General features: G+C 35.4%; 2 protein-coding genes across 2 annotated transcripts; both read left to right on the top strand.

Moving 5' to 3' along the window:
• Window positions 1-6309: 6309 nt before the first annotated feature.
• LOC136811671 (thrombospondin-2-like) lies at window positions 6310-9958 on the top strand. The gene is made up of 6 exons (XM_067068298.1): window positions 6310-6365; window positions 6557-6632; window positions 7930-8100; window positions 8337-8525; window positions 8847-9125; window positions 9641-9958. The coding sequence occupies exons 2-6, from the start codon at window positions 6557-6559 to the stop codon at window positions 9697-9699; spliced, it is 774 nt and encodes a 257-aa protein (XP_066924399.1). The 5' UTR covers window positions 6310-6365; the 3' UTR covers window positions 9700-9958.
• A 9744-nt stretch (window positions 9959-19702) lies between these two features.
• Window positions 19703-23245, top strand: LOC136811672 (espin-like). Its single transcript, XM_067068299.1, has 3 exons — window positions 19703-19887; window positions 20333-20424; window positions 22903-23245. The coding sequence occupies exons 1-3, from the start codon at window positions 19836-19838 to the stop codon at window positions 23140-23142; spliced, it is 384 nt and encodes a 127-aa protein (XP_066924400.1). The 5' UTR covers window positions 19703-19835; the 3' UTR covers window positions 23143-23245.
• Window positions 23246-23751: the final 506 nt, after the last annotated feature.

Consider the following 23751-nt stretch of genomic DNA (forward strand, 5'->3'; position numbering starts at 1 on the left):
CCCAGCTGGCACACAACGTTGTTTCAACGTTCATCTAACGTTATATGGACGTTATGAACGTTAGATAAACGTTGAAACAACGTTGTATGCCAGCTGGGAATGTTTCTTACGTGTCTTATGGGTTAATTCTTTTTTTTGTCAGTCTAAAAAATATTTCAATTCGGAAAAACTTTCCAATCACAACTTAGCAGTTATTAAAAGACCAAGACATGTCAGTGACATCTAACATGAGCCGGTCTCCTCAGCTACAATATAATCTATAGGCCTTAAGACGGTTTTGCCAGTCTAGTTGATAGAAACGATGGATTTTTATATAAGAACAAACTATATAAGAACAAAAGGCTTCGATGGCCAAATTATCAAGAACAAGTTAAGAACATTTAAGGCTTTTTGGATTCTAAATTACCCGATTTCTTTGGATAATGGACAAAAATACCTCAAAAAAAAATGGTGAAAATAAGAAAATGTTAAGAATATTTTTAGGCTTAAAACTAAAAGAGTTAAGAACATCCGAAGGCTAAGTTTGGATATTCTTCTAAAGAAACGTGTAATCCCTGGAATCCATCAGGAAACTTCCTTGGGAGTTTCACCATTTCTAGGGTATGTCAATCGGGTCATACGTTATGTTAATTCCTTAGGCCTTGTATTCTTGTTAATTCCAGTATTCAATGATCGTACACGTTGGAGTTTTGTCACTTTTTCGTTTGGTGACGTAATTCTCGCTGTTTTTGGTTTGGTCCATCCTTTCCTGGCAACCCAGTAAGGTTAGAACGGTATCATGCAGGAAAAGTGAGCGTAAGAGTTTGGTAAGCGTAGGGAGAAAATTTTTTGGTGGCAGGGACTGAAATCTGCTAATCAGCACTCTGTCGCCAATTTTTGTTCGTTCTCATACGAAGATCCTTTCCTCTGACATGATTAATTAACAGTCTATCCCATGCTCATCGATTATCGTTCTTAGATCATTTTTTTCGGCAAAGGGTCCTTTGTTATTTTTCTACGAATTAGCTTTACATCCAACATTTGGCTTTTTTTCCTTCTCAGGGTCACGTAGACAGTCATGTCCTCCATATGAAAATATTGAATCAACAAATGATATTATCACTGTTTTCTGAAAGATACTTTTTCATGGAAGCTAATATTTTGGCTCCTCCTCTCACTGCGAATATTTCGTTTTTTAATACCTTACAAGGCCAGTTTAATCAGTAATTTTATGATGTGTGATATTGCTTTTGAAATTCCAAAAATCTCGATGACGGGAAACAAATAACTTCTCAATCAAAGCAATCGATTTGCTTGGCAGAAAAGAAAAGCTGGAGATGAACTAATGCTAAAGATGCTCTTACCCTAGAAGCTAATATTTAGAAATTGGTACGGTAGTAGGAAAATGGGCCATTCCATTTTTTATCCATACAGGGGGTGGACGAACATTTCCAGAGGGTAATCCAAGAACAATTTCCAGGGGTGTTTTTTCATTATATTTCGCGAATTTTCGCGAATTTCACCTTTTTCGCGAAATATAATCCCTCTCGAAAATTCTCAAACTCTCATCTGTCGCTAAATTTGCTAAATTTAATCCCCACGAAAATTAAGTTTTTTACGCTAAAAATTCATTCAGCTAAGAAATTCTCGTAAATGAGTCTCCATTACTCGAATCTCACTATAATTCGAATAAATTTTCATTCATCGTAGCCGTTCGAGTTATTGAGACTCTACAGTACAGACAAAATCTCGTAATCAAACTAACGAAAATCTGAAAATCTGAAAAAAGTTAAATTAAATCCTCGCAAAAATTTACATTCGAAGTTAGTCGCGAAAATAAGTCCCGCAAAAATTAAATTATTTCGCGAGGGAAGCTGTCTCGCGAAAATTAGTTGCCGCGAAAATTAATTCCCTTCAGGTAAAAAGTTATTCTAAAATTTTCAGGTGGTAAATTACTGATTTTAATTCATCCACCCTCACTTTAAGGTATGAAAAGATTTTTCCAAGGGTATTTTTAAAAATTTTGCCATTTTCCAGGGGGTATCCACACATTTTCAATAATTTTTTTTACTTGAAGAGGTTCGTCCACCCCCAACCCCCCCTGTATGGTTTTTTAATGGAACAGCCCAATTCACTTAGCATGGTGCTCATCCCTTTTTTGCACGAGGTGGTTAAAACTTTTTGAGATTTCTAGAAACAGGGTGCCAAACAAAGTTTTTGAATTCCTCTAGAGGGATCTGAGAATAAAGACTATTTCCCTGGGGTTCACCCTATAGAATTATGCCAGAATTTCAATGAGCAGAAAACCTCGACTAATTTCTTGCGTTTCTATTTGCTAAAATGGTCTATCTAAAAACAGGACTACCAGAAATTCCTTGAAGATGGCGTTCTATGAGATGTTTACTCGATTTTTTAGCAGTAGATCAAAAGAAAATTATTTGGATTCAAGCCCTTCACTCTATCCCAGTAACAAAAATTCTGACTACAGGCGTGCTTAGGTATAAACTTAAACTAACAAATACACTATAGGTTCAAAATGTTAGCATGTTTTCTTTCATCATTCGAATGGAATGTTTCATTCGTCATTTTCAAATTTCCTTCTTCATTCTTTGAAAATTCAAAGGCTCTATATGAAATTAGAAAGTGAAATCACAATATTCAAATCATTTATATTTTGCAATAGACCGGTTATCATTACAAAACAAACCGGTTATTCATCCGGTATTCCAACATGTCAACCACATATTACTATTCAAAAAGCCGGTAATAGAAAATGATTGTCAAAAATTTCATTTATCAGCTTTTTTTGTTTCTTAGACTTTCAGTTTCAAAAGCTCAATTCTAAATGCTCAGCATTAAGTCAAAAAGAGAAGGATGGAGGCATAGGGGACAGAATCTAAGAAAGAAAAGGTTTGGTACTTAAAGGTTTTGTTTTTAAATAAAAGTGATAACGTTTGCTTACTCATCAATTTTAATTTACAAGCTTTTTCGCATTGGATACGACACCTTTTCGACCGTAGTCGCGCGGCCAGGTGCGTTATTTAACTATCCCCCTAAACTCGACCCAATCTTTTTTTGACACATTTTTCTATTGTCTATAGGTGCGAAAAAAGGACTGGGACAGTTTTAGTGGGATAAAGCGGACAAAAAAATGCCCGCGCGGCAATTGGTGGCTACGGTCGAAAAGGTGTATTGACACGAATGTGGAGCAAGATTGTTCAGAAAGAGGAAAAGAAAAACATTCTTTGCTTATTATAAGCATAGCATAACAATAGGTAGACACTGTCCTGGTATGAAATATGTGTCTGATATGAAACAGGAACACTTACGTAAAAATAAAACCTTTAGTGCTCGCAGTAGTTAAGTTAAGTCAAAAAAGAGAGGGATCTAGGATCCCTTGATTACACTCACAAGACTGACTTGGACTAGATTTACTATCAAAAAACGTCGATTGACACAGTGCAATTTCGGATCCTCCGTAAACAGGTCATAGCTTATAACCCCGTCTATTCAGCAGAAATTATACAGACCTTAAGTCTGAACTCAAATAGTCTTTGGTCAAAATTTGACCTTTCTCTGGTCCATTTTCGATTTAGTATTTCGTACCGATTCTTCCGCTCACAAAATCATTTATTTAAAATTTTGGAGGATCGCTTTATTTATCCAATCATTCGCCTTTTGTTGAAAATTACCCATAAGGGTACCCTGTACTACTCTACTCGTCAAAACTCACGGTTGTGCCGTTGAGTAAGTATAGGCCCCTTACTTACACACCCCTGTGTCACAGACCCGTTGAGACCCGCCCAGCCTTACTGGAAAATTAAGCAAAGATTTCGTCCCGGTAGGAAAATACCCTTGAATTTCAGCCCCACTAGGAAATTTTTATCCCCACTGAGGAAAAAGGTTCCACCAGGACTGTGAGACAGGGGTGTCCATAAGTGATAAATATTGAATAGGCTTTACCAATTTTTTGCAAAAATTTCAAAGAAATGACTCGGAATCGGTCCGACATTCCAAAAGTTTCCCCTTTTATTACAATTTTTTCCAAAAATACACCTTGCAGTGGGCAGATTTTTTCATTTTATCTATGTTTTGTGATACATGGGGAGGCTAAAAATGATACATCTCACTGTGCCACGTACATTTTCCTTGGCAAAGACTCTCATTCTTGTCCACTTATAAGTACAATTAATTTAGTAAACTAGGCTCTCTATGGTAGTAAGTTTTTTCAAATAAAATATTGAAACTTTTTAAGATATGATACTGGCACCGCTTCAAAATGGTACCTTGAGATTGATTGATTTATAAATTTAAGAATAATTATCCTTAAAAACGTGTTTTAAGGCATGGCACAGCCATCGTTTTCCTTTCCTCCAAAGACGCAGTTTGCAAGAAAAACAGGAAGCCATAAAATAACCCTAATATTCTAAAACTCCTAAATTTGTCTCTTCAATTTCCAAAATTTGAACATTTTTATGGTCTTTTGATGGTTCGAGTTTCCGTTCTTTTATGGAAAATTATTTTCAATACTCTATTCGTCGAAAATTTGATTGCCTATTGACGTCCCTTCCTTTCGGTCTTCGGAAGTACAAGAAAAAGTTTATTTGATGAAAAAATGGGATGCATGAATAAAGCAAATGATAATTGCTCAGTAATTGGCATGATGCTATTATTGTATGCCAAATGACCAAACACTAATTATACCGAAAATAATTTTTGATCATTAAATCTGTCTACTGATGCCCTGTCATCAGTTTTCTTTCGTAAAGGAAAATTCAAAAGCTATCCTCTTTCAGTTTCGTAAAAGAGTCTAACTGACCAAATTTTTACTGAGTGTGGCACCGCATCATTTACCGAAAATTCTCGGCAGCAAAACCAAAAGCTTGGATGCGTACATCCATGAAATAGTTTTATTACCAAAAAACGACTCGCACACTGGGTCCGCTTACCAATTAAAATTTCTTAGCAATAAGTTTAAGAGGCTAATTTGAATCCCTTTTTAACTTTTTCGAAGATACGTGAAGCGTTTTTTTTTATTGGCTGGTCTCTCTTCGCTTCCATGTATCAACCAAGAGGTGTTTCTATGACAAAGGTTTATTCACGCTCCACAAAGATTTGGTTCTTGCTGCGTTTTGTCACCCCTGTGTCACAGACCCGCTGGGACCCACTGGAAAATTTGGCAAAAATTTTGTCCCCGGTGGGAAAATACCCTGGAATTTCAGCCCCACTGGAAAACTTATTTTGATTTCATCCTCATTCGAAATTCAATTTTTAAAAATGGTACTCCAAAACCATCCCCACTGGATTTTTTAACCTTAGAAAAATAAATTTCTATCCCTATCAGAATTTCAATAGAAATTTCTCTCCCCTCTGAGGAAAACAGTTTCACCGGGGCTGTGAGACGGGGCTATGTTTTGTATTTAGATTCTTTGAGACTGATGCCTAGATATTCGCCTTGCTGCTTGAATTAGTGCTTTTTAAGGGAAATAGTTTAGTAAAGTGCGCATTCTAGACATGACTGCAAGCATAGTTTACAGGTTTGGAGCAATTAAAGTTTTGATCGAAGAGCCGAGTGGGTTTTTCAGACAGAAATTATATTTTTGTCAATGACGCCGTGGGTATAGAAAACTGCGGAAGGCGGGTCATTTTGTGGTAAACTAATACGAATCACGTACATTTTACTTGGCAAGGAATTCCAGTCTGATTTCGTAAAGACGGAGATATATTTTGTCGGTATTTCAACAGAATGGTAGTAATTTTTAGTAATTTAGTAATTTTTTTTTAATGTTCAAAGTTTTCGATACATAGAAATACTACCTTATTACATTAAGATAACAACTCAATTATTTATGTTAGTAACAATCGCTAGACTAGATTTGAGCCAATGTAATTTTTTCCCGTTATTAAATTGTTGCTCTCATTTTTCCCGCGTACCTTAAAATACCTTAAAAATTATGACTACCTAAACTCTTCCACTTTTGACTGCAGATTGAAAATTCTCTTTATTACTCAGAATCTAACAAAGCGAGAAAATCAAAAGTAGTGCGGGCGGAAAAACGTGAATATAACATCGTAACATATCCGTAGCAGGGTAGCGTATTTGTTCTTTTACACCGGAAGAAAATGAGGTCGTTAAAAGACTTCCGGCTGACGCATGTTCGAATAGGCTGCAAGCAGTAAATCACGATTAATTGCCAAAAAATAAGCAGCGCATACAAAAAGCAATTAAAAAAAGTTAATTAGAGTTGTAACGCTTTCTTGTGCTGGAGCCTGGAAACGAGTTCGAACGCTATTGTATAAATACTGGCGTATTTCGAGAAGAACATCATTCAAAAAAAGAATTTGAGAAAGATTTTCAAGGAATAAGCAAAGCAAATAGTTACAAGGTATGTATTAATTAATAATGTTAAAACATATACACTTATGTTGAAAAAAACGAGTCCTTGTTAAATAAATATTCGTCATGATATCAGATTCTCTAAGTTTCTGGTAAAGCTACGCCTCTGTGAACAAAAGTCCTTACAACTCCGTGAAATGAAATAAAAAATTATATTTTCATATTTTTTATTATCTTTAGATGAATACCCTTTTAGCCTTGGTGGTTTTATGTTTGGCTGCAGTCAATTCAACAAAAATCGAAAAATGTATCCGACGTAAGTTTGAAAGCTTTTTTTTTCTTTTGAGCGTTCATGTACATGTCCTATACTAGACATCATACGGCTTTTTTATACGTATTAACGGAATGAGAAGTCCCGGTTTTCGGTGACGTATGCTCGCTACGATAAAGGATTCTAAAACTTTTCACAAAAAATATTCATGAAATGCTGGTAATAAGAACACTTTAAGAATATTTTAAGGCTAAAAACTCAAATAGCTAGGAACATCGAAAGGCTCCGGACAATTTGGACGTTCTTACGAATAAGATTAAAGCTTTAAAGGGACATAAAAGTACTGACGGAATTTGTAAACAAGCCGTATGCAGCGGGATACAAAATCAAAACAAATGTCACATGTCAAAATAAAAAATCTAAACAAATATGGCTGATTTCGATTCTTTCAATTGTTTTACAAGTTTGTTTTGGACACGTGATCTTAATTGTTTCCTTTAATGACACGTGGTTCGCGCAATGTTTACATTTTACTTTTTTATGTCCCTTTAAAAAACAGCCTTAAAAACTCTCGGGTAAGTTATGGCATGTCTGAAAAACTGAAAATTACCATAATTTTTAGATCGCATTAGTCGACAGAAAATGACCAAACAAATGACTGAAAATGAAGGGTACTGTGATGAAGTTTCTAACCTGATGTGTAACCTAATTGTTTTTTCGCTGATTTTCGCAAAAAACCTTAAAAACTGATTATGACGTCATAATCGATGACGTCATAAAAACTAAAAATTGAATTTCTCAAGAATGGTTTATCCAATTGTCTTCAAACTTTCACCAAAGATGTATCTCACCAAAGTAAATCGTTTGAAAAAATTAATTTTTCGAAATTTTCATGACGTCAGCAGAAATTAGGAAAAAAGGAAAAAATCCTATTTTTTGCTGACGTAATCAGAATTTCGAAAAAAGATTTTTTTTCAAATGATCGACTTTAGTGGGATACATCTTTGGTGAAAGTTTGAGGATGATTGGATAAACAACCCTTGAGAAATTCAATTTTTAGTTTTTATGACGTCATCGATTATGACGTCATAATCAGTTTTTGCGGTTTTTCGCGAAAATCGGCGTAAAAACAATTAGGTTACACATCAGGTTAGAAACTACATCATAGTACCCTTCATGTTCAGTCATTTGTTTGGTCGTTTTCTGTCGACTAGTGCGATCTAAAAATTATGGTAATTTTAAGACATGCCATAACTTACCCGAGCTAGCAGCTTAAAAAATCTTTCATTCAACACCAATGTGATTTTGTATAGTTTGTAAGAATGTTTTTTATCTTTCTTAGAAAACGGAGGGTACAGTGATTGGTTGAAATGGTCACCATGCAGTGTATCATGTGGCAAAGGAACAAGATCTAGACATCGTTATTGTGATAACCCAATCCCAATGTATGGTGGAGATAAATGTCAAGGAGATGATAAAGAGACTGAAGAATGTGATATGGGACCTTGCCCAGGTACTTCAGTGTTTCTGGAAACTTTTCTTACTAAATTTTTAACAAACGAATTTTAAGGAAACTGCACTTAAAATATCTATAACCCAATTCGTATCTGAACTTGGAAAAGTCAACAATACTCCAGTTTGAAAAATTAAGAACCGCGTACTCATATAACCTAATAAATGTGAATTCTTTTTTCAATCAAAAAATTCCCGAGGCACTCCGAAAATCAAACTCTTTCCCTATTTTTCCAGAAAAAGCAACCCTCGGTGAATATGAAGATATTGGGAAATGCTCCAAACCATGTGGCGGGGGCGTTCAAAAAAGACAACGAAAATGTTTACCGCCCATCAATCCATACTACAAGAAATGCTACGTTGATTGTCCAAAAGATCGCGATGAGATTACTGAGCCTTGCAACACTCATAAATGCAAACAAGAAGGTAGGTCTTACTCCACCCTTTCAACATGAAACTTTTGTTCTCCTTCAGAAACCAGCATCCAAGGGCTCTGACTTGGTCTTTACAAGTTTAAGCGTGTAGGTATACCTAAGCTTTTAGGAACGTTAGTCTTATAAATTTAAACTACGTGAAATTAATGTTTGAAAATTTTCTAAAAGTTGTCAAACTCGAAATATTATTTTCTGATTAAGCGATCATGAAAAACTGAATGCATCACTTGAACCTTAAAACCATTTCATTCAAAAGATTTTCTCCCGATGGTTTACCTTTTCATAAATTCTCCATTTCATATATTTCATTTAGTTGGTAATGAATGCCAAGGATGTAAACGACAAGCCAATTATGACGCCGCCAGAAACGGCAAACCCGAATTCGTCGGTCATGCTTGCCGTACGTCAAATAAATTCTGTGAAGGACGAACGAAAGGCATTAAAGCTATGTACGCACAAAATGATTGGTTCTTTTTACACTGTGCACCAGATGGCTCTTGGTGTAAACCATGCGCTACCAGAGGATTGGTTTATAACCCTGAATGTGGAAATTGCGAAGTGAAGAGGTCTGGAGTCAAATGTACTGATGCTGGTAAGACATTGTATATTCATTTATCCGAGGGGGGGGGTCTGAATAACTCGACCAACCACAGGGGAATTAGAAATGTTCGAGTTATAGAGATTCGAGTTTTGGCTATTTAAGGGTTTGTTATCTCTAGCTTGATGGGTGAGACCAGAAATTAAAGAGAAATTCGAAGTATAGAGGTTCGAGTTATAGAGATTCTACCGTATTTGAAGAATTTTTCCTGGAGTATCTTTCAAAAAGCATACTTTCCCTTCCCCTTTCATATCAAAAATTGAAATATTATTATTGCTCGTTTTGCAAATTTTCTATTTCCTCTAACTTCAATATAAATTACTCATCACGCCCCTCTTCATGGCTTTTAACTGTGTTGAACCCTGGCCACAATTTTTGAAATTTCAAAGCATTTGGCATTTCTAGGAGCTTAAGAAATATCGACACAAATGGCTTTGTTTTTTCTCCATCCTGGCCATATCTATATCCTATTTACTCTAATAATTTATTTTCCCATCTATCATCAACAGGTACTTGGGATAAAACGCGAGCTCAAAAAGACGTTTTGAATGATGAAGAACTCTGGTAAACTTGAAAAATAACCAACCAATTGTTTTCGACAATTTTATCACGTGATCAATATCTCCCCCGAGATTCATGATTTATGATTTATTCAAACATTCGAAGCATCGAATGCACAGGGAGGAAGATTGACTGTTAATTTTACAGTTTCTAATTTCATCTTTTTTAACTCTTTATATCGTATTTCTAATTTTTGTCTAGACTTTATTTCTAAAGATTTTTATTCAGAAAAATAGTTAAAAAAATATATTTAAAAAAATCATTTTCAAATTTTTGAGTCAAAATTCTTTGTCCAGCGAGTCGATTTCTATCCACACTTTCTAGATGAATAGATTGCTGGTCAAAAATGGAAATCCCGGAATGATGAAAAAATTAATAGAATACTTTACACTTTCTAGAGGAACCAGTGAGTTCTAGCTATTCTTATCTTTTTTGGATTTAATGTTCTGCTTAGGCCTATAAATGGATAAAATTTTCTTTGTAATCTTTGAAATTTGAGGCTCACGTTGTTTTTGATTTTACTGTAAGTGGTTCATTTCGGTTCTCTTTTTCTGCAATCAGGGTCAAAATATATTGGGAATTTTGGTTGATTCCTCGTTTTCAGAAATTTAAAGTTCGGGCGAAAAAGTCGTTTTAGGCAAATTGATAAATTTATTCAAATATTTCAATTCGGGAGGGGTTTACTTGTGGGTTGCCTTTTTTTGCCTCCTTAATCTTGGTCAAGCAACCATGCTATTGCCCTTTTCTCAAAGGAAGATGATGGGATAGATACTATGCCTAATTCTCAAATTAGAACTAAAGAATTATCCATAAAAAGAGCTTTTTGAGGTACTTAGTTACAATAGTAAAACCATTCTAAAACATTTAGCCAAATAAAAAAGTGTTGAAATTTTCTTCGGTCGGCGCAAACCATGGTTTCATTTTGTTAGTAATTAAACTTCACTTCTTTTATGCTATTTGAACTTGGAAATTGATATAAATCTACAAACGCTCGATTGGACAGGCTGGAGAAGAAAATCGAGAAACTTTTAGATAAGGAAGATGTCGCTAAAGATAAAAAACAAAGGACATACGCAAAAACTACCAAAGAAGAACTGAAGAAGCAAGAGGTAACTATGAAACAACAGACATATGCTAGCATTACAGAGTTAAAGAAACAAGAGGTAACGATCAAGAACTTCATCAAAGAAGAGAAAGAAGAAGTACGATGGCTGAACCTGACAAAGTGCAATATCATTGTTCACAACATTGATGAACTCAAACATGAAACCCTTGAAGAACAGCGAACAAGTGATAAAGATTACGTCGAAGAATTTGTGAGCAACCAAATGGGACTAAAGGTAAACATCGTCAGCGCAGAAAGAATAGGAGCTCGAAAGGACGAGATGTTCAGGACGAAACGTTGGCGACCCTTAAAAGTTGTGTTAAGGAATGAAGAAGAGAAACGTCAGATTCTAGCATCAGTCCACAAGCTAAAGAAAATTGTAACTGATTTACGAGTAACCGATGATTTTTCTAAAAAAGAACGCGAAACCATCAAAGAATGGCATAGGAACGCAAAAGAGAAGACAAAGTTACAAAAGGATGGCAGTCAAATAAAGGTTAGAGGAAGTCCTCGGACTAGACTCTATTTCAAGAAGATCTGCTGTGACTTACGCGTTACTGAAAATGAAATATTGTAAAGACTGATTTAGAGGCCAATTGTGCGCCTACAAAATGTTAAATATGATTATTTCATAGAGGTCGATAGACCTGCGAAATATATAAAAAAATATATTACTATATACTGAGCTAATAACAGTCGAAAATCAAGTTTTCAACAGGGTTTCCCACATTACTCCTTATTTCATCAACAATTCTTGCAGTTGAAATACCTTTCCTCACGAAATAACCCCAAAATGAAGTGTACAAATTTTCGGTGACGGTATTTGGAGTTAATTGTGTCTGATATTCCGGTATTTCGGGAAAAAGTTGCCGGTATTTCGGTATTCAGTACCCCTTGAAACTCCCCTCAGTACAGAGAAAGTTACGGGTACGTACGGGTCGTATTCTCATCCGGTGGGACGAGATGGAGTTTTTACATCTTATAAAAACTCCATCTCATCTGCATCCGGTATCTGTCCAGTGGTATTATTTCAAATTAACTACTCTTAGGTGCCAAATAAACAGGCCCGCCCCCCGCTTGTTAATTTTTCGATTTTTTCCCAACCCCCCGGACCTTATTCTAACCCCCCCCGTTTATTTATTTTTGAAAAAATTCCCAGCTACAACAAGGAAAATTCCTTGTTTTACTCTAAAAAGCCTAAATTTAGTCTATTTTGACCCTTTTTTAGGGTTTTTAAAGGTCCATTTTCCAACCCCCCGGTAATTAGGCCCCCCCGTTTATTTAATTTGAAAATTTTTTCCAAACCCCCCCCCCGTTTATTTGGCACCTAAGAGTACATAATTTGTGTTGTTCAAGACTTAATATGTTTGTTTTTTGTTTGTGTAGTAATTTGATAAATGCGCCGTGATTTGACAACAAACTTCCTTAAAAGGGGGTAGTCATATGAGAAATTTGAAATGTCATTTTTTAAACTTTTTGTTATATCTTGTGAAGTAGTAAATATTTTTCAATGAAACTTTCCACAATTGTAGCACAACTATAAAGAATATGAAAAATTAAAAAAAAATTCTAAAAATAGCAAAGACGGGGGTAATATCGTCCAGGGGGTAAAAGCTATAAAAATATTGTGTCAACCTTTTAAGAAAAGCTAAGATAGCTATTCAAAAATTTTTTTCTGGTGAAGGTTAGTATTATGAAAGTCTCCAGAATGAGTGGAAAAATTTTTCCAAATTTCAAGCCAGGGGGTCTGGAACCTAAAATTTGTACTTTTTCAGTTTAACAGTCAAAAAATGATTTTTTTGAAAAACTGCTTCATTCATCCTGAGGCTTACCATAATGGAAAACTACCCTGAAAATTTCAAGTCAATAGCTTTTCTCAATCCTGAGAAAAGGCTGACAAGGTGCGCGAAAACCCCCTAAAACGTGTTTTGAGAAAACGGCGCAGAAAGTTATAAATCGGTTGGTTCGAAACGCAGGAGACAGGACGCAGGAGACAGGACACAGGACGCAGGAGACAGGACACAGGACGCAGGTCATACAAACTACAGACCGGAAAATTGTAACACATTCGTAACATATAATTCATAAAATGTTTCTAAAAACATTATACGCAATGGAAAATTATACCATATAATTATACAAAATACGCTATTTAGAAGATTTTTAAATGACAAGCCATCAATCCCAAATATTGACAAAATGACATTTAAATTATGTAAATGATGACGCTATCACAAAATACAAGGTGTGTACATCAGTTTACAACAAAATATTTTTTCATGCTAAATAGGATGCTGACGGTGCAAGTAGATACAGATTTAAATATTTTGAATACATTAAATGCTCCAAGAGAGCATTTTTAGAGATATGAAAATAGTGATGTCATTTTCATCAAAAATACGAGATAGGGAATAAAAATATTGATATATTAATAAAATACAAACCTTTGACGCTATTTTAGTCAACTTTTGTTATCATACCCAAGGTGATGCAGGAGATATAATGAGATATGATAAAGTGATTGTGAAATAGCTATTTTCCTGTCAGGGGCTGTTTAAAGGGTTTAAAGATGAGATAAATATTTTTAACACTTGTATTTTGTATATAACATATTATGTAACATGCCAATGTGAAAAGATAACTGCTATTATAAATGCATGATTTATGTGTAATATATAATACAAGTATTACAGGTCCGTGTTATACACGGCACAAAATGCAAAAGCACGTGGCAAGCATGTGGATAGATTTTGACATTTAAAAAGGTTCTAGACCAATAAAATACCTTCAGAATGATATTTCTAACAATTACAAGTGTTTTTCAAACATTTTCTTTGTCTTTTACATCAATTAAAGCTGACCTGTCAGCACTGTCCTGCGTCCTGTGTCCTGCCTCCTGGGTCCTGTGTCCTGCGTTTCGAACCAACCGGTTATAAATTGAGGTTTTTCTAAATTTTTCTGCGATACATAGACCGTTTTACAAAATTTTTGCTGTGGTTGACCAAAATGGATTGACACATAACTTTTAATGTTGAAAAGGTACTGGAAATACTAAAATAGTCCAAGTTTTTTGAAAAAAATGGCCTTCCACGTGCTCCGGGGGAATCTCCAAGTATTTTGCGTCAACTCTGCGTACAACGCGTAAACATGGCTTTAAGTCAATAAAAGTGCATTTTCTCATCAAAAAGACTATTGCCAACAAAATATATCATCCTTGAGCTCTCTCAAATCTGTTTATATCATTTACAGTTGAATTTCAGTGTTGATCTTAGGGAAACGTGTCTTCAGGTTGAAAGTCAATCATGCATAGTTTTACTCAATTTTCCAGGATCGCCTCTGGCGCCATGAGTGCCATGATTCATCAAAGACTAGATTTCCACTGGATTTAAGACTCATAATGGATACATCATTGAATGTGTTTGGTTCCTTTCTTCAAACTTTATTCAAAGTCTATAGTCCATCACTTTGAAAAGTTTTTTTCGGTGTACAAGTTTTACTGTTCGAAAACATCAGTTCGCAGAATCAAATTGTTGCTTTCACTCAAATTATAGGCTTCCAAAGCTTTCCCAGATATGAGAAATGAAATGGAACATTCAATAATATCATAATTCAATCCAAAACAATACATAAGCTCAGTTTCCATGTCAAAAACACAGCTGACTGCCTCCAAAATGTGAATGTTTTTGAAAATACCACTTCTTCGGTTAACATCTTTAATTACGTCATATTAAGAAATCCCGGGAAAAAAAGGCGGTATTGACTTTGACGCCCAAAAAGGGCGTAAAAAGAGCTTTCATTTGGTATGTCATGATGCTATGTTTAGAGCAGCCAAACGGAAATGAGGCCTTAGCAACGGATGCGATTTCCCGTTGCTAAGGAGAAAATTGTATACCAGGGCTCATAAGAAACCCAATATATCGGCAGATATTTATGCTACGGCCTTGAAATTTTCAGGGTATGTTCAGGAAGGATAAAGGATCCTAAAAAGCCCTAAATCCCGAAATTGATAAATTTTCACCAATTTTCAAAATCTCATATGACTACCCCCTTAATGGAAGTAGCTCACTCGCTTATAAGGTCGCGTTTTTACGTTTTTTGCTTAAAAAAGCCTTAAAATCGCTTAAATAGAGCTTTTAAGGCAGCAAGACCACACGATACATTCCATATCATAATTATGAAAAGGCTTTTTGTAAGACGTAAAGTGATCTAGGTACAATTACGTGATATTATGGGTTCATTTGCAATATCATATATTTTTATTTTGTTCTTCATTCGTTTCCATTCAGGTAAAGTCACATTTAATTTACCTTTTCCCAAACAAGAAAAGCCTTAAGATTTGCACCGCATTTAGAATGACGGATTGAACTTAGCTCTTTCTTTGTTTTCTATCTAGCGTTTGCGTGAAAACGTGGGTCACGCGTTTTGGATTGAAAATAAGTGGCTTCATTTCCCATGCACGGGGCTTTGAAATCAAAGGTACTGAAAAGACCATCCCGAGATCGAGGTATGTTGAGGTCATCAAGATAAAAAATAGATTCAATTATATGTTTCTTTTGTAGAACCTGTTGATTGTAAGAACATTGTCGTATCAAAGTCAAACGGCAGCGACACAAAGGGGTGCGGCTCAACAATACAATTTGCATGTAAAACATTACGGTATGCTGTTGAAATGGCTGAAGATAATGACGTCATCCTCTTGGATGGAAGTAACTCCACCATGAAATATGACTTCACCAATACAGTTATTGATAAAAACTTATCCTTAGCTGCGTTAGACACTGCAATATTACCTCTTCTTACAGCATCAATTAAGGAAGGAGAGCGGAACTTCATTTTGACTCATACTGGGTATTTCAATGTTAGTTATATGAACTTTTCAAGAAATTCTTACTCTTTCACTCCAACAGACCCTTATTTTTCAGTTGACTTGACCTCTTATGGATCTAACAAACTTTTTATCACGGATTCGATCATACAGAAAGGAGCACCGATGTACAGAGTAAATAGCTGGTATGTTGAAGGGTCTATTTATATTTTGAGGTGTATATTTCCTGATGACTTCAAATGTTTTGTTCCTGATCATAGGTCGAAAAATCAAACGAGCACCAAGGTTCAGGCTATCGTCAAGGATTCTTTATTTTCGTATCTTGGCGAGTCAGCATTCGATTGGTGTTTACATGCGTCAGTATTTTCTCTTATAAATTGTTCGATTGGGCTGAATAATTTTATCCATCACGGATTTGATACTGTAAACATCCAAGAAACCACCGGCAGTATTTCGATTAAAGACACCCATGACTTAACCATTATAGATAGTGGCTTGATTATGAACTTGGAAAACATAAATCACGCTATAATAGTTAACAATACGTTTATTATTCGCTATAATGTTTTTTGGATACCCTTGACTTTCCAAAATGTTACCTCGTGTTTGATCAAAGACTCTATAATTGACATTCCGTTTCCAAGAAAGGGGTGCCCGGTTGATAGTCTCCCTTCCTTCCAAATACACTCAAGCGAAGTCACATTTGAAAGGTTGACATTTATAATGAATGAAAAATTGAAATACTTATTGGATATTAAAACCTTCAAATTTCCAGAAAAAAGTTGGATCGATTTGTCATGCGAAAATAAACTTATTTTTGAAATAGGTCTTCCAGCTGATCCTTCCGATATTCATATCTCACAGTTTGATTTTGGATGCCCGGTAAATTATATTCCAAAGTATGTATGTTTTCCTCGTCAAAATCAGCAATATGTACTTTACTGTGATGCGATGATAAATAATCAATACACTCTCAACAGATCTGAGCTCAGTTATACTATATTAAATGGGTATTATATTCAGTCTCCCCCTATTTACCAATGCCCCCTTCAAGCAAGATGCGGGGAGGGAAGTATATTCAACTTGGAGCCTTATTGGGGATATATCAACACAGAAAATGGATCTAAAGTTGATAACAGTCCATTGGAATTTGTAACTTGTCCAGAACATTTTTGCGGAAACATCGAGTCATCGAATGCTATTGAAACATCTTGGCAATATTGCCAGGGAAAACGTATTGGTCGACTTTGTGGTGATTGTCCCGAAAATTACATTGTTCCCGTAATCGGTTCGAAACAATGTCTCCTGATGACTGACTGTGATGATGGGAAAATGTTTTGGATTTTGTGGCTGTTGCTTTGTCTCTTTATACTGACAGTGTATGGATTTCAACGAACAATAGCTAAAGTTATATGCTACTGTTTTGAAAAATATTTCCGTAAAAAAAGAGTGCAACGACCGATACCGCGAGAGATTCAAATTGAAAATGACGAAATTATTGAAGAAGAGAATAATATACCAAATAATTGTCACGGTCCGCAAGAAAACGAGGAAGATAGAGTTTGCCAAACACCTCCACCACAGCCTTTGGTACCTTTACCTCATGTTGACCATCAAAGGAATCAACAACAACAACTTGCAGACGATCATGTAGATGCGCATCAGCTTTTGGAAGAACATCAACAAAAGAACTCTTTAAGTGGATGGTTTGTCATTTTTATCTCTTTCTACCAAACCATTTATATTATCCGACCCTCAAGAAACACAACCAGTTCATCGCAAATCTTTTCGACAATCAATGATGTCTTTTTTACCCTTTTCACTGGAACTTTGGATATCGTCTCACCGAATATCACCATGTGTCCTTTACAGACACAAAATGCCGACCTCGTTGAATTCATCAAAATAAGCCCTTGGATTGCATGTATAAGTTTCACCATTTTCTTGATCATTATTTTGACATATGTGGTGAAATTCAAGAGAAGACAGCTTCACGGAAATGGCTATCAGAATCTTGAAGCTGCTGGTGAAAATGGATGGCAAGAAAGAACACTTTCTCATCTTCAAAAAGGTGTCACTCAAATGATATTTATTGTTTACATTCCCATTAGTATGTTTTTGCTGCGTTTACTGAAATGTGTTGAAATAAATGGTGAGCATTATCAGTTCATTCAAGCCTCCAACCAATGTTATTCCACGACTCAAATCGTTGCTTGGATCTTTCTCATTTTCTGGTCAATCTTCTTTTGTCCAGCATTATACCTGGCAACGAGATTGCTGCAGATGAAAAAAATTGCGGTGAACGAGTTTGTGATTGTGTTGATTTTCCCGCTTCAAATTGTTTGGTATTTAATTCGAATAGGCATGCGTAGAAATGACAACGAACAGGTAGTGAATGATGACAAAGAAAACATCTACAAAGTGATGAGCAACCCTTTCAAAAGAAACGATGAGAACGTCCCCATTCAGTGGCTACCAATAATTTTATTCAGAGCTTTTATTTTGGCCATCATTTCAACCTTTGTGTTGAATACCGAGAAACGAGTTTTGGCAAATACCGCTTTTAGTGTTGTCCTTATGATCAAAGATTCCGTTGTTTGGCCATACCGGAGTGTTCGTTTGAATACTCTGAATATTATGTGTTGGTGTGGGTTGTTTTTGGAGATTCTGAGCTCGTTTTTTTTGGTCATTTGCTAATCTTTCATTGGTGAAAGAATTTTCTGGTCTTTTCGTGGGTTTTGAGTTTGTTTTATTGCTAGCGCCAATCTTAGTTTTGGTTTTTGTGAACCTCTATGGATTATTATTTGCAAAGTACCTTAAAAGATTTTTTAATAAGCAGGACTAATTTGCTTAAATTATTCTAACTTTTTTATTGATTTTTCTTATGGATTATCCAATGAACTTACATTCTTTCTACTTTCAAGCTCGTTTATGGAAATATTTGATCACCCAATGAAACTATTTTAGTTTGACATTTGAACATCCTTGTCTCAATGCTCCACTGGAACTCCTCCCCCCAGTATATCAAAAATCCAATTGGGATGAAGCTATTGTTTTTTAACTCGATTTTCTCCATTCAAATTTCAATAAAAATAAAAACATATATGGCACTTTCCTTTTCCGTGGAAATTTCGAGGTGTTTTCCACCGGAGATAATTTTTTCAAGTGGGGTGGAGTCGCCCTGTGACAAAAGGGTGTACACAAATATACATTAACTTTTACGTTCACTTTATTATATAACATAGTTTGTATATTATAAAACGTAATATGTTGCAAGGCGGATAGAGTCTGTGTTTACGGACGATATCAACTTGGAGTTTTTCTTGATTTTACTTTTGTCCTGACCAAAATCCAAAATTTCCGCTTTTCTGCCAAGTTGATAAAGTCTAAGACAAGAGCTACCCCCGAAAAAATCCCCGTCTTCACGTTTGTTCCTCTTAGATGAAACTCGTCTTAGACTATAGCATAGTCTAGGGTGTATTTGAATCTGATTAAGTTTGTGTATTGCACAACAATCATTTTATCTTTGAGATTTTAGAAAAATTTGATGATTTTTCAAGAACTAAATATGTAATGATCCTCAATAGAATTTCTTAATCAATTCAATTTCTTTCTTTTTCGTATTAATATTAATTGACATACAAAAAAGAATATATTTATAGGAATCCATTTTTTATATCAAATATCAAAAACAATGCAAATTTAATATTCTTGACCACAAGTTTGAAGACCGAAGGATTTTTGGAAAGAATTTTTATTAGAACATTTTTATCAGTATCGAATCCTTTCTGCAAGTCTGTAAAAAATTGCTGGTTTTGATACTTCCGGCTAAGCTGATTTTTAAGCCATATTATAAATAAATCTACACTGTCAATAATTTTGAAAATATTTTAGATTTACGAAACAAATCTTGATTATTTTTCTTTTATTTGGTATTGGTGTTTCTAAAATTAGATTTGTAAAAATTTCTTGTGGATTAAAAATAAAATTTATTTTCGTCATTATCATTATGAAATTTTAATGATGAAATTTTCTCCTCCTTTTTTTGAATGCGGATTTTAAAGAAGCGGCCAGAATGATAAAGGGATAAATCGTTTTCTTCATTTCAAATTTTGGGACTCCCTTTTGGAGGTTTCATTTCCCTTGTGAAAAAATATAAAATATTTTGAATAGAGAAATTATTATATCGGAGAATTTTCACTATTTTTGTATAATGGAGACCATCGATATTGAAGAAATTAACAAAAAACACCATATCTCCTTAGGTATGTAAGAATATTTGTATCATCGCGAGGAAGAACTGTGTGGAAAGTGATTAGAAAATTAGTCGATATAACCAACTAGATGTTAACACTGATACTACTCTAAGGTCCCAAATAAACATTAATTAATTTTCGAAAAGTTTTCAGACCCCTGTTCTTATTAGGACCCTCCCTTGTTTATTTATTTTTGAAAATATTTTCAGTTATCACTGAATTGTTTTAAATAGCCTGTTTTTGGCTTGTAATTGCCTTCTTTTGAGGGTTTTTGGAGGTATAATTTTGGATTCCCCTTTTATTGAAGAATTTATCGCTTGCTACAGTAGCAATACTTTGGCCAGGTTTTATGAGCGAGTGTACCATCCCATGGTCTCAAGCAGATTTCAATTGCATATAATAAAGTTCAAGTAAATGTGTCAATTGCTAGGTTTGAATTATTTTTTTTTTTCAGATAATTCCATCCTCGAGAAGTTCGCACCGATTCCAGAGAAGGTCCCGGAATGGAAAAAAGAAATCATTAAACGAAAAAATGAAAAGCTTTTGGTAAGATGGATTTATATTTAAACAGCTTTTAGGCGTTAATCTTTCCAATAGAAAGTTAAGGTATATCTCATAACCATAGGAAATCACCCGGGGGTACTTAGGCAAATGGAGGGTACAGTATGTGCTGCCCTTAAGAGTACCTTTTTTGGATTTGCAAAGTCCCGCTAAGGGTCGGAAAAATCAGAAAATCAAATTTCAGTCCCACTAAGGGTAGGAGAAATAGGAAAATTTCAACTTTTTACCTCCAGAAAGATAGAAATTTGGTCAAATTGTTCAATTTTGTCCCGGTAAAATTTTCAAATTTTCCTTTTTTTCTCGTTTTTAGTCCCGGTAAGGGTCCGAGGGTCGAAAGTTGAGTGGCACCCCCCGTCAGCTCGCAACCCTAGTACCCCCCCGGGACCCCCTTCTCACAGCAGACCCACTGGGACCCCTTCCCACTGGAAAAATTGTCTTAATTTTCCTCCCCCATGGAAAATTATCCTCCAATTTTTGTCCCCAGTGAAAATAACCAAATAAACCTGTCCTCACTGCAAAATATTTATTCTCTTTTCCCATCCTCACTGAACTTTCTGACTTAAAAACAAAAGAGTTGAAATCCCCAGCCCATCAAGTTTCAGTTCGTTATTTTTACCCCCACTGGTTGTAAAAATCCTACCGGGTCTGTGAGAAAGAGGTGTAGGAAAACACACTCAGCTCTCATTACACAATGGAAAAAAACTTGAAAGAGCATTGCAATCTCGATAATATTAAGGATCTCTTTTGAGCTTCTAGCTAGATAAACAATAACAATGACATCCCCATCCATTGAAAATAGTTAACTTACTATCTCCTGGCATATAACTCCTTCCATTTCCGATTGACTAAAAAACTCTAGTCATCAATGTTTATTGGGCTTTCTTTAAAATGCAAGCTGTGATCTTAAAAGCATGTTAATCTTTTTTGTGCTGACTGTCAGCAATAAGTAGCAAGCAGGTAATGATGAAGAGCTTGGACTCTGTCAAATGTGTTTTGGTCAATACAAATCTTGAAAATCACTCGTATACCTACTTCCACTCCAAACTCTCTATAGAACATTCCCTTCTCACAGACCCGGTGCGATTTTATCAGCCAGTTGGGGTAAAAGTAACGGACCAATACTCGATGGGGATTGATATTCCCATGTTTTTATGGCCGGGGATTTGAATTCCATCGTTTTCTAGCCAGAAGAATTCAGTGGAGATGGTGAAAATAGTACTTAGTATTTTACTTTGAGGATTTGTTTATCTGATTATTTTCAACGAGGACAAAAATTAGAGTATAATTTTCCACTGGGGACGATATTTTGGCCAATTTTCCCAGTAGGACGGGTCCCCAGTGGGTCTGTGAGAAGGGGGTGTTATAGACAAAGAATTAATTCTAAACCTCTATTCCTTCATAAACTACCTTTACTTCTCATAGGTATCTAGTAAATGGGGTTCAGAATAAACTGGGAGGGGATTTTAAAACCGTTGGGTCGTTTATTAGGCGCTAGAGGTAAATGAGCGACGTTGGGGCGTATTTGTTGATAACTTTAACCCTTTGCGTTCAGGGGTTACAAGCAGTGCTCTTGCATGTAAATGGTTTTCTCACATAGAAAGTTAGTCGATTTGCATCCAAATATACATTCATCCCCTTTTAATTGATTTAAGGATGCTTAAGGGAAGTAATCAATTTATTCCGCAATAAAAATACCTTTATTGTTACCATATCAAATTCAAGTTAGCATGTAGTTACACTGCGTTTTTTATGAGGGAAGGTCAAAAAACATTATGAATATAGATCTATAAAGCCCGAAGGGCTAGATGACATGCTTTGTTTGAAAGGTGTGCCTTGGTTTGCGGTAGGAAGTCTTTCCGAGGTCACGTGATATTACAATAGAATTTCAGCGCTTGACCAATCAGAAGCTTCGCGACTGTTCGAAAACAATAGCAACAATACTTTTTGCGATTTCAATTTTTTTTGCTTGGAAAAGTTTGACACCCCATCTAGCACTTCGGGCTTTACAGAAATCTATGATTATGAAAGGAACTATAAAAACAATCTTGTTGATACTAACTTTTGTGCCATAAATGGTAGTGTGACCAGTGGCCGATTTTTGGTTGGTGGTGTCGAAGGACACCAGAACGCTTAAAAGAACCCATCGTCGCTTTTTCGGCGCATCTTACCCTTTTTCACCACACAAACAGTAATATTCCAGCTGGCACACAACGTTGTTACAACGTTCATCTAACGTTATATGGACGTTGTGAACATTAGATGAACGTTGAAACGATGTTGTGTGCCAGCTGGGATTTTAGTCAAGGGGATCAAATCCTCACATTCTAATACCCGTTATACTATACTACTTTATACTATCACACCGGAAAAATTAGCACATTTGAGGCAGAGGTTCAAAGGTTAATCTAAACGCACTAAAGGAATCTTAAACGTTAAAAGACATTGTCATTCTGTCATTTTCAGCAAGACGCAATCGACGAAGCAATAGCACAGAAAGATCCATACGCTGGAGTTCCACAATGGAAGAAAGAACTTCTGATCAAGCGAGATAATGAAAAAGCGCAGCATAAAGAACGACTTTCCGTTGAACAGAAAGTAAAGGAGGAGGTTACCAAGAAATTTGAAACCAAACCAGAATGGAAAAAAGATCTGATCTTAAAACGTCGTATTAGTCAAGAATCCCCACGACAAATGCAAACTTGAAATTCGTTATAATTATTTTGTGTTTTTAGTCTTTGTGTGATGTAAAATATGAGTTTACTTTGATTATTTCATTTAGGGACAATATACTTATGTTTTCAAGAAATGGTTTTGTTATGTTTTAACCCCTATTAACATCCCCTGTCTCAGTGACTCGGTGAGAATCTTCCCCATAATTAGGTAGATACCATTAATACACCCTCTTCTCGCAGACCCCACTCCCCACTGGAAAAATCGGCCAAAATATCTCGTCCCCTGGAAAATTATACTCCAATTTTTGTCTCATTAAAATAATCAAGTAAAAAAATCTTCACTGCAAATTTTATGCTTTTTTTCCCCATCCCCACTGGATTTACAAACATGAAAACGAAATAATTTAAACCCCAGTCATAAGAAATATGGGAATATCAATGTCATCAATCCCCACTGAGTTTCAGTCTGTTATTACACCCCTGTCTCACAGCCCCGGTGGAACTTTTTTCAGTGGGGATAAAAATCTCTATCGAAATCCCAATGGGGATAGAAATTTTATTATTAAGGTTAAAAAATTCAGTGGGGACGGTTTTGGAGTGCAATTTTCAAACATTGATTTTCGAGTGGGGATGAAATCAA

The sequence above is a fragment of the Clytia hemisphaerica genome, unplaced genomic scaffold (genome assembly GCF_902728285.1).
Source record: "Clytia hemisphaerica strain Z4C2 unplaced genomic scaffold, Clytia hemisphaerica genome assembly, whole genome shotgun sequence".
NCBI lineage: Eukaryota > Metazoa > Cnidaria > Hydrozoa > Leptothecata > Clytiidae > Clytia > Clytia hemisphaerica.

Bases quoted from the DNA above. Each gene is read 5' to 3' on its own strand.
- LOC136811672 (XM_067068299.1), top strand. From the start codon at position 19,836: ATGGAGACCATCGATATTGAAGAAATTAACAAAAAACACCATATCTCC. The intron at 19,888-20,332 runs GTATGTAAGAAT...TTTTTTTTTCAG, and splicing joins AAAACACCATATCTCCTTAG to ATAATTCCATCCTCGAGAAG. The intron at 20,425-22,902 runs GTAAGATGGATT...TGTCATTTTCAG, and splicing joins GAAAAAATGAAAAGCTTTTG to CAAGACGCAATCGACGAAGC.
- LOC136811671 (XM_067068298.1), top strand. From the start codon at position 6,557: ATGAATACCCTTTTAGCCTTGGTGGTTTTATGTTTGGCTGCAGTCAAT. The intron at 6,633-7,929 runs GTAAGTTTGAAA...TATCTTTCTTAG, and splicing joins AATCGAAAAATGTATCCGAC to AAAACGGAGGGTACAGTGAT. The intron at 9,126-9,640 runs GTAAGACATTGT...TATCATCAACAG, and splicing joins AGTCAAATGTACTGATGCTG to GTACTTGGGATAAAACGCGA.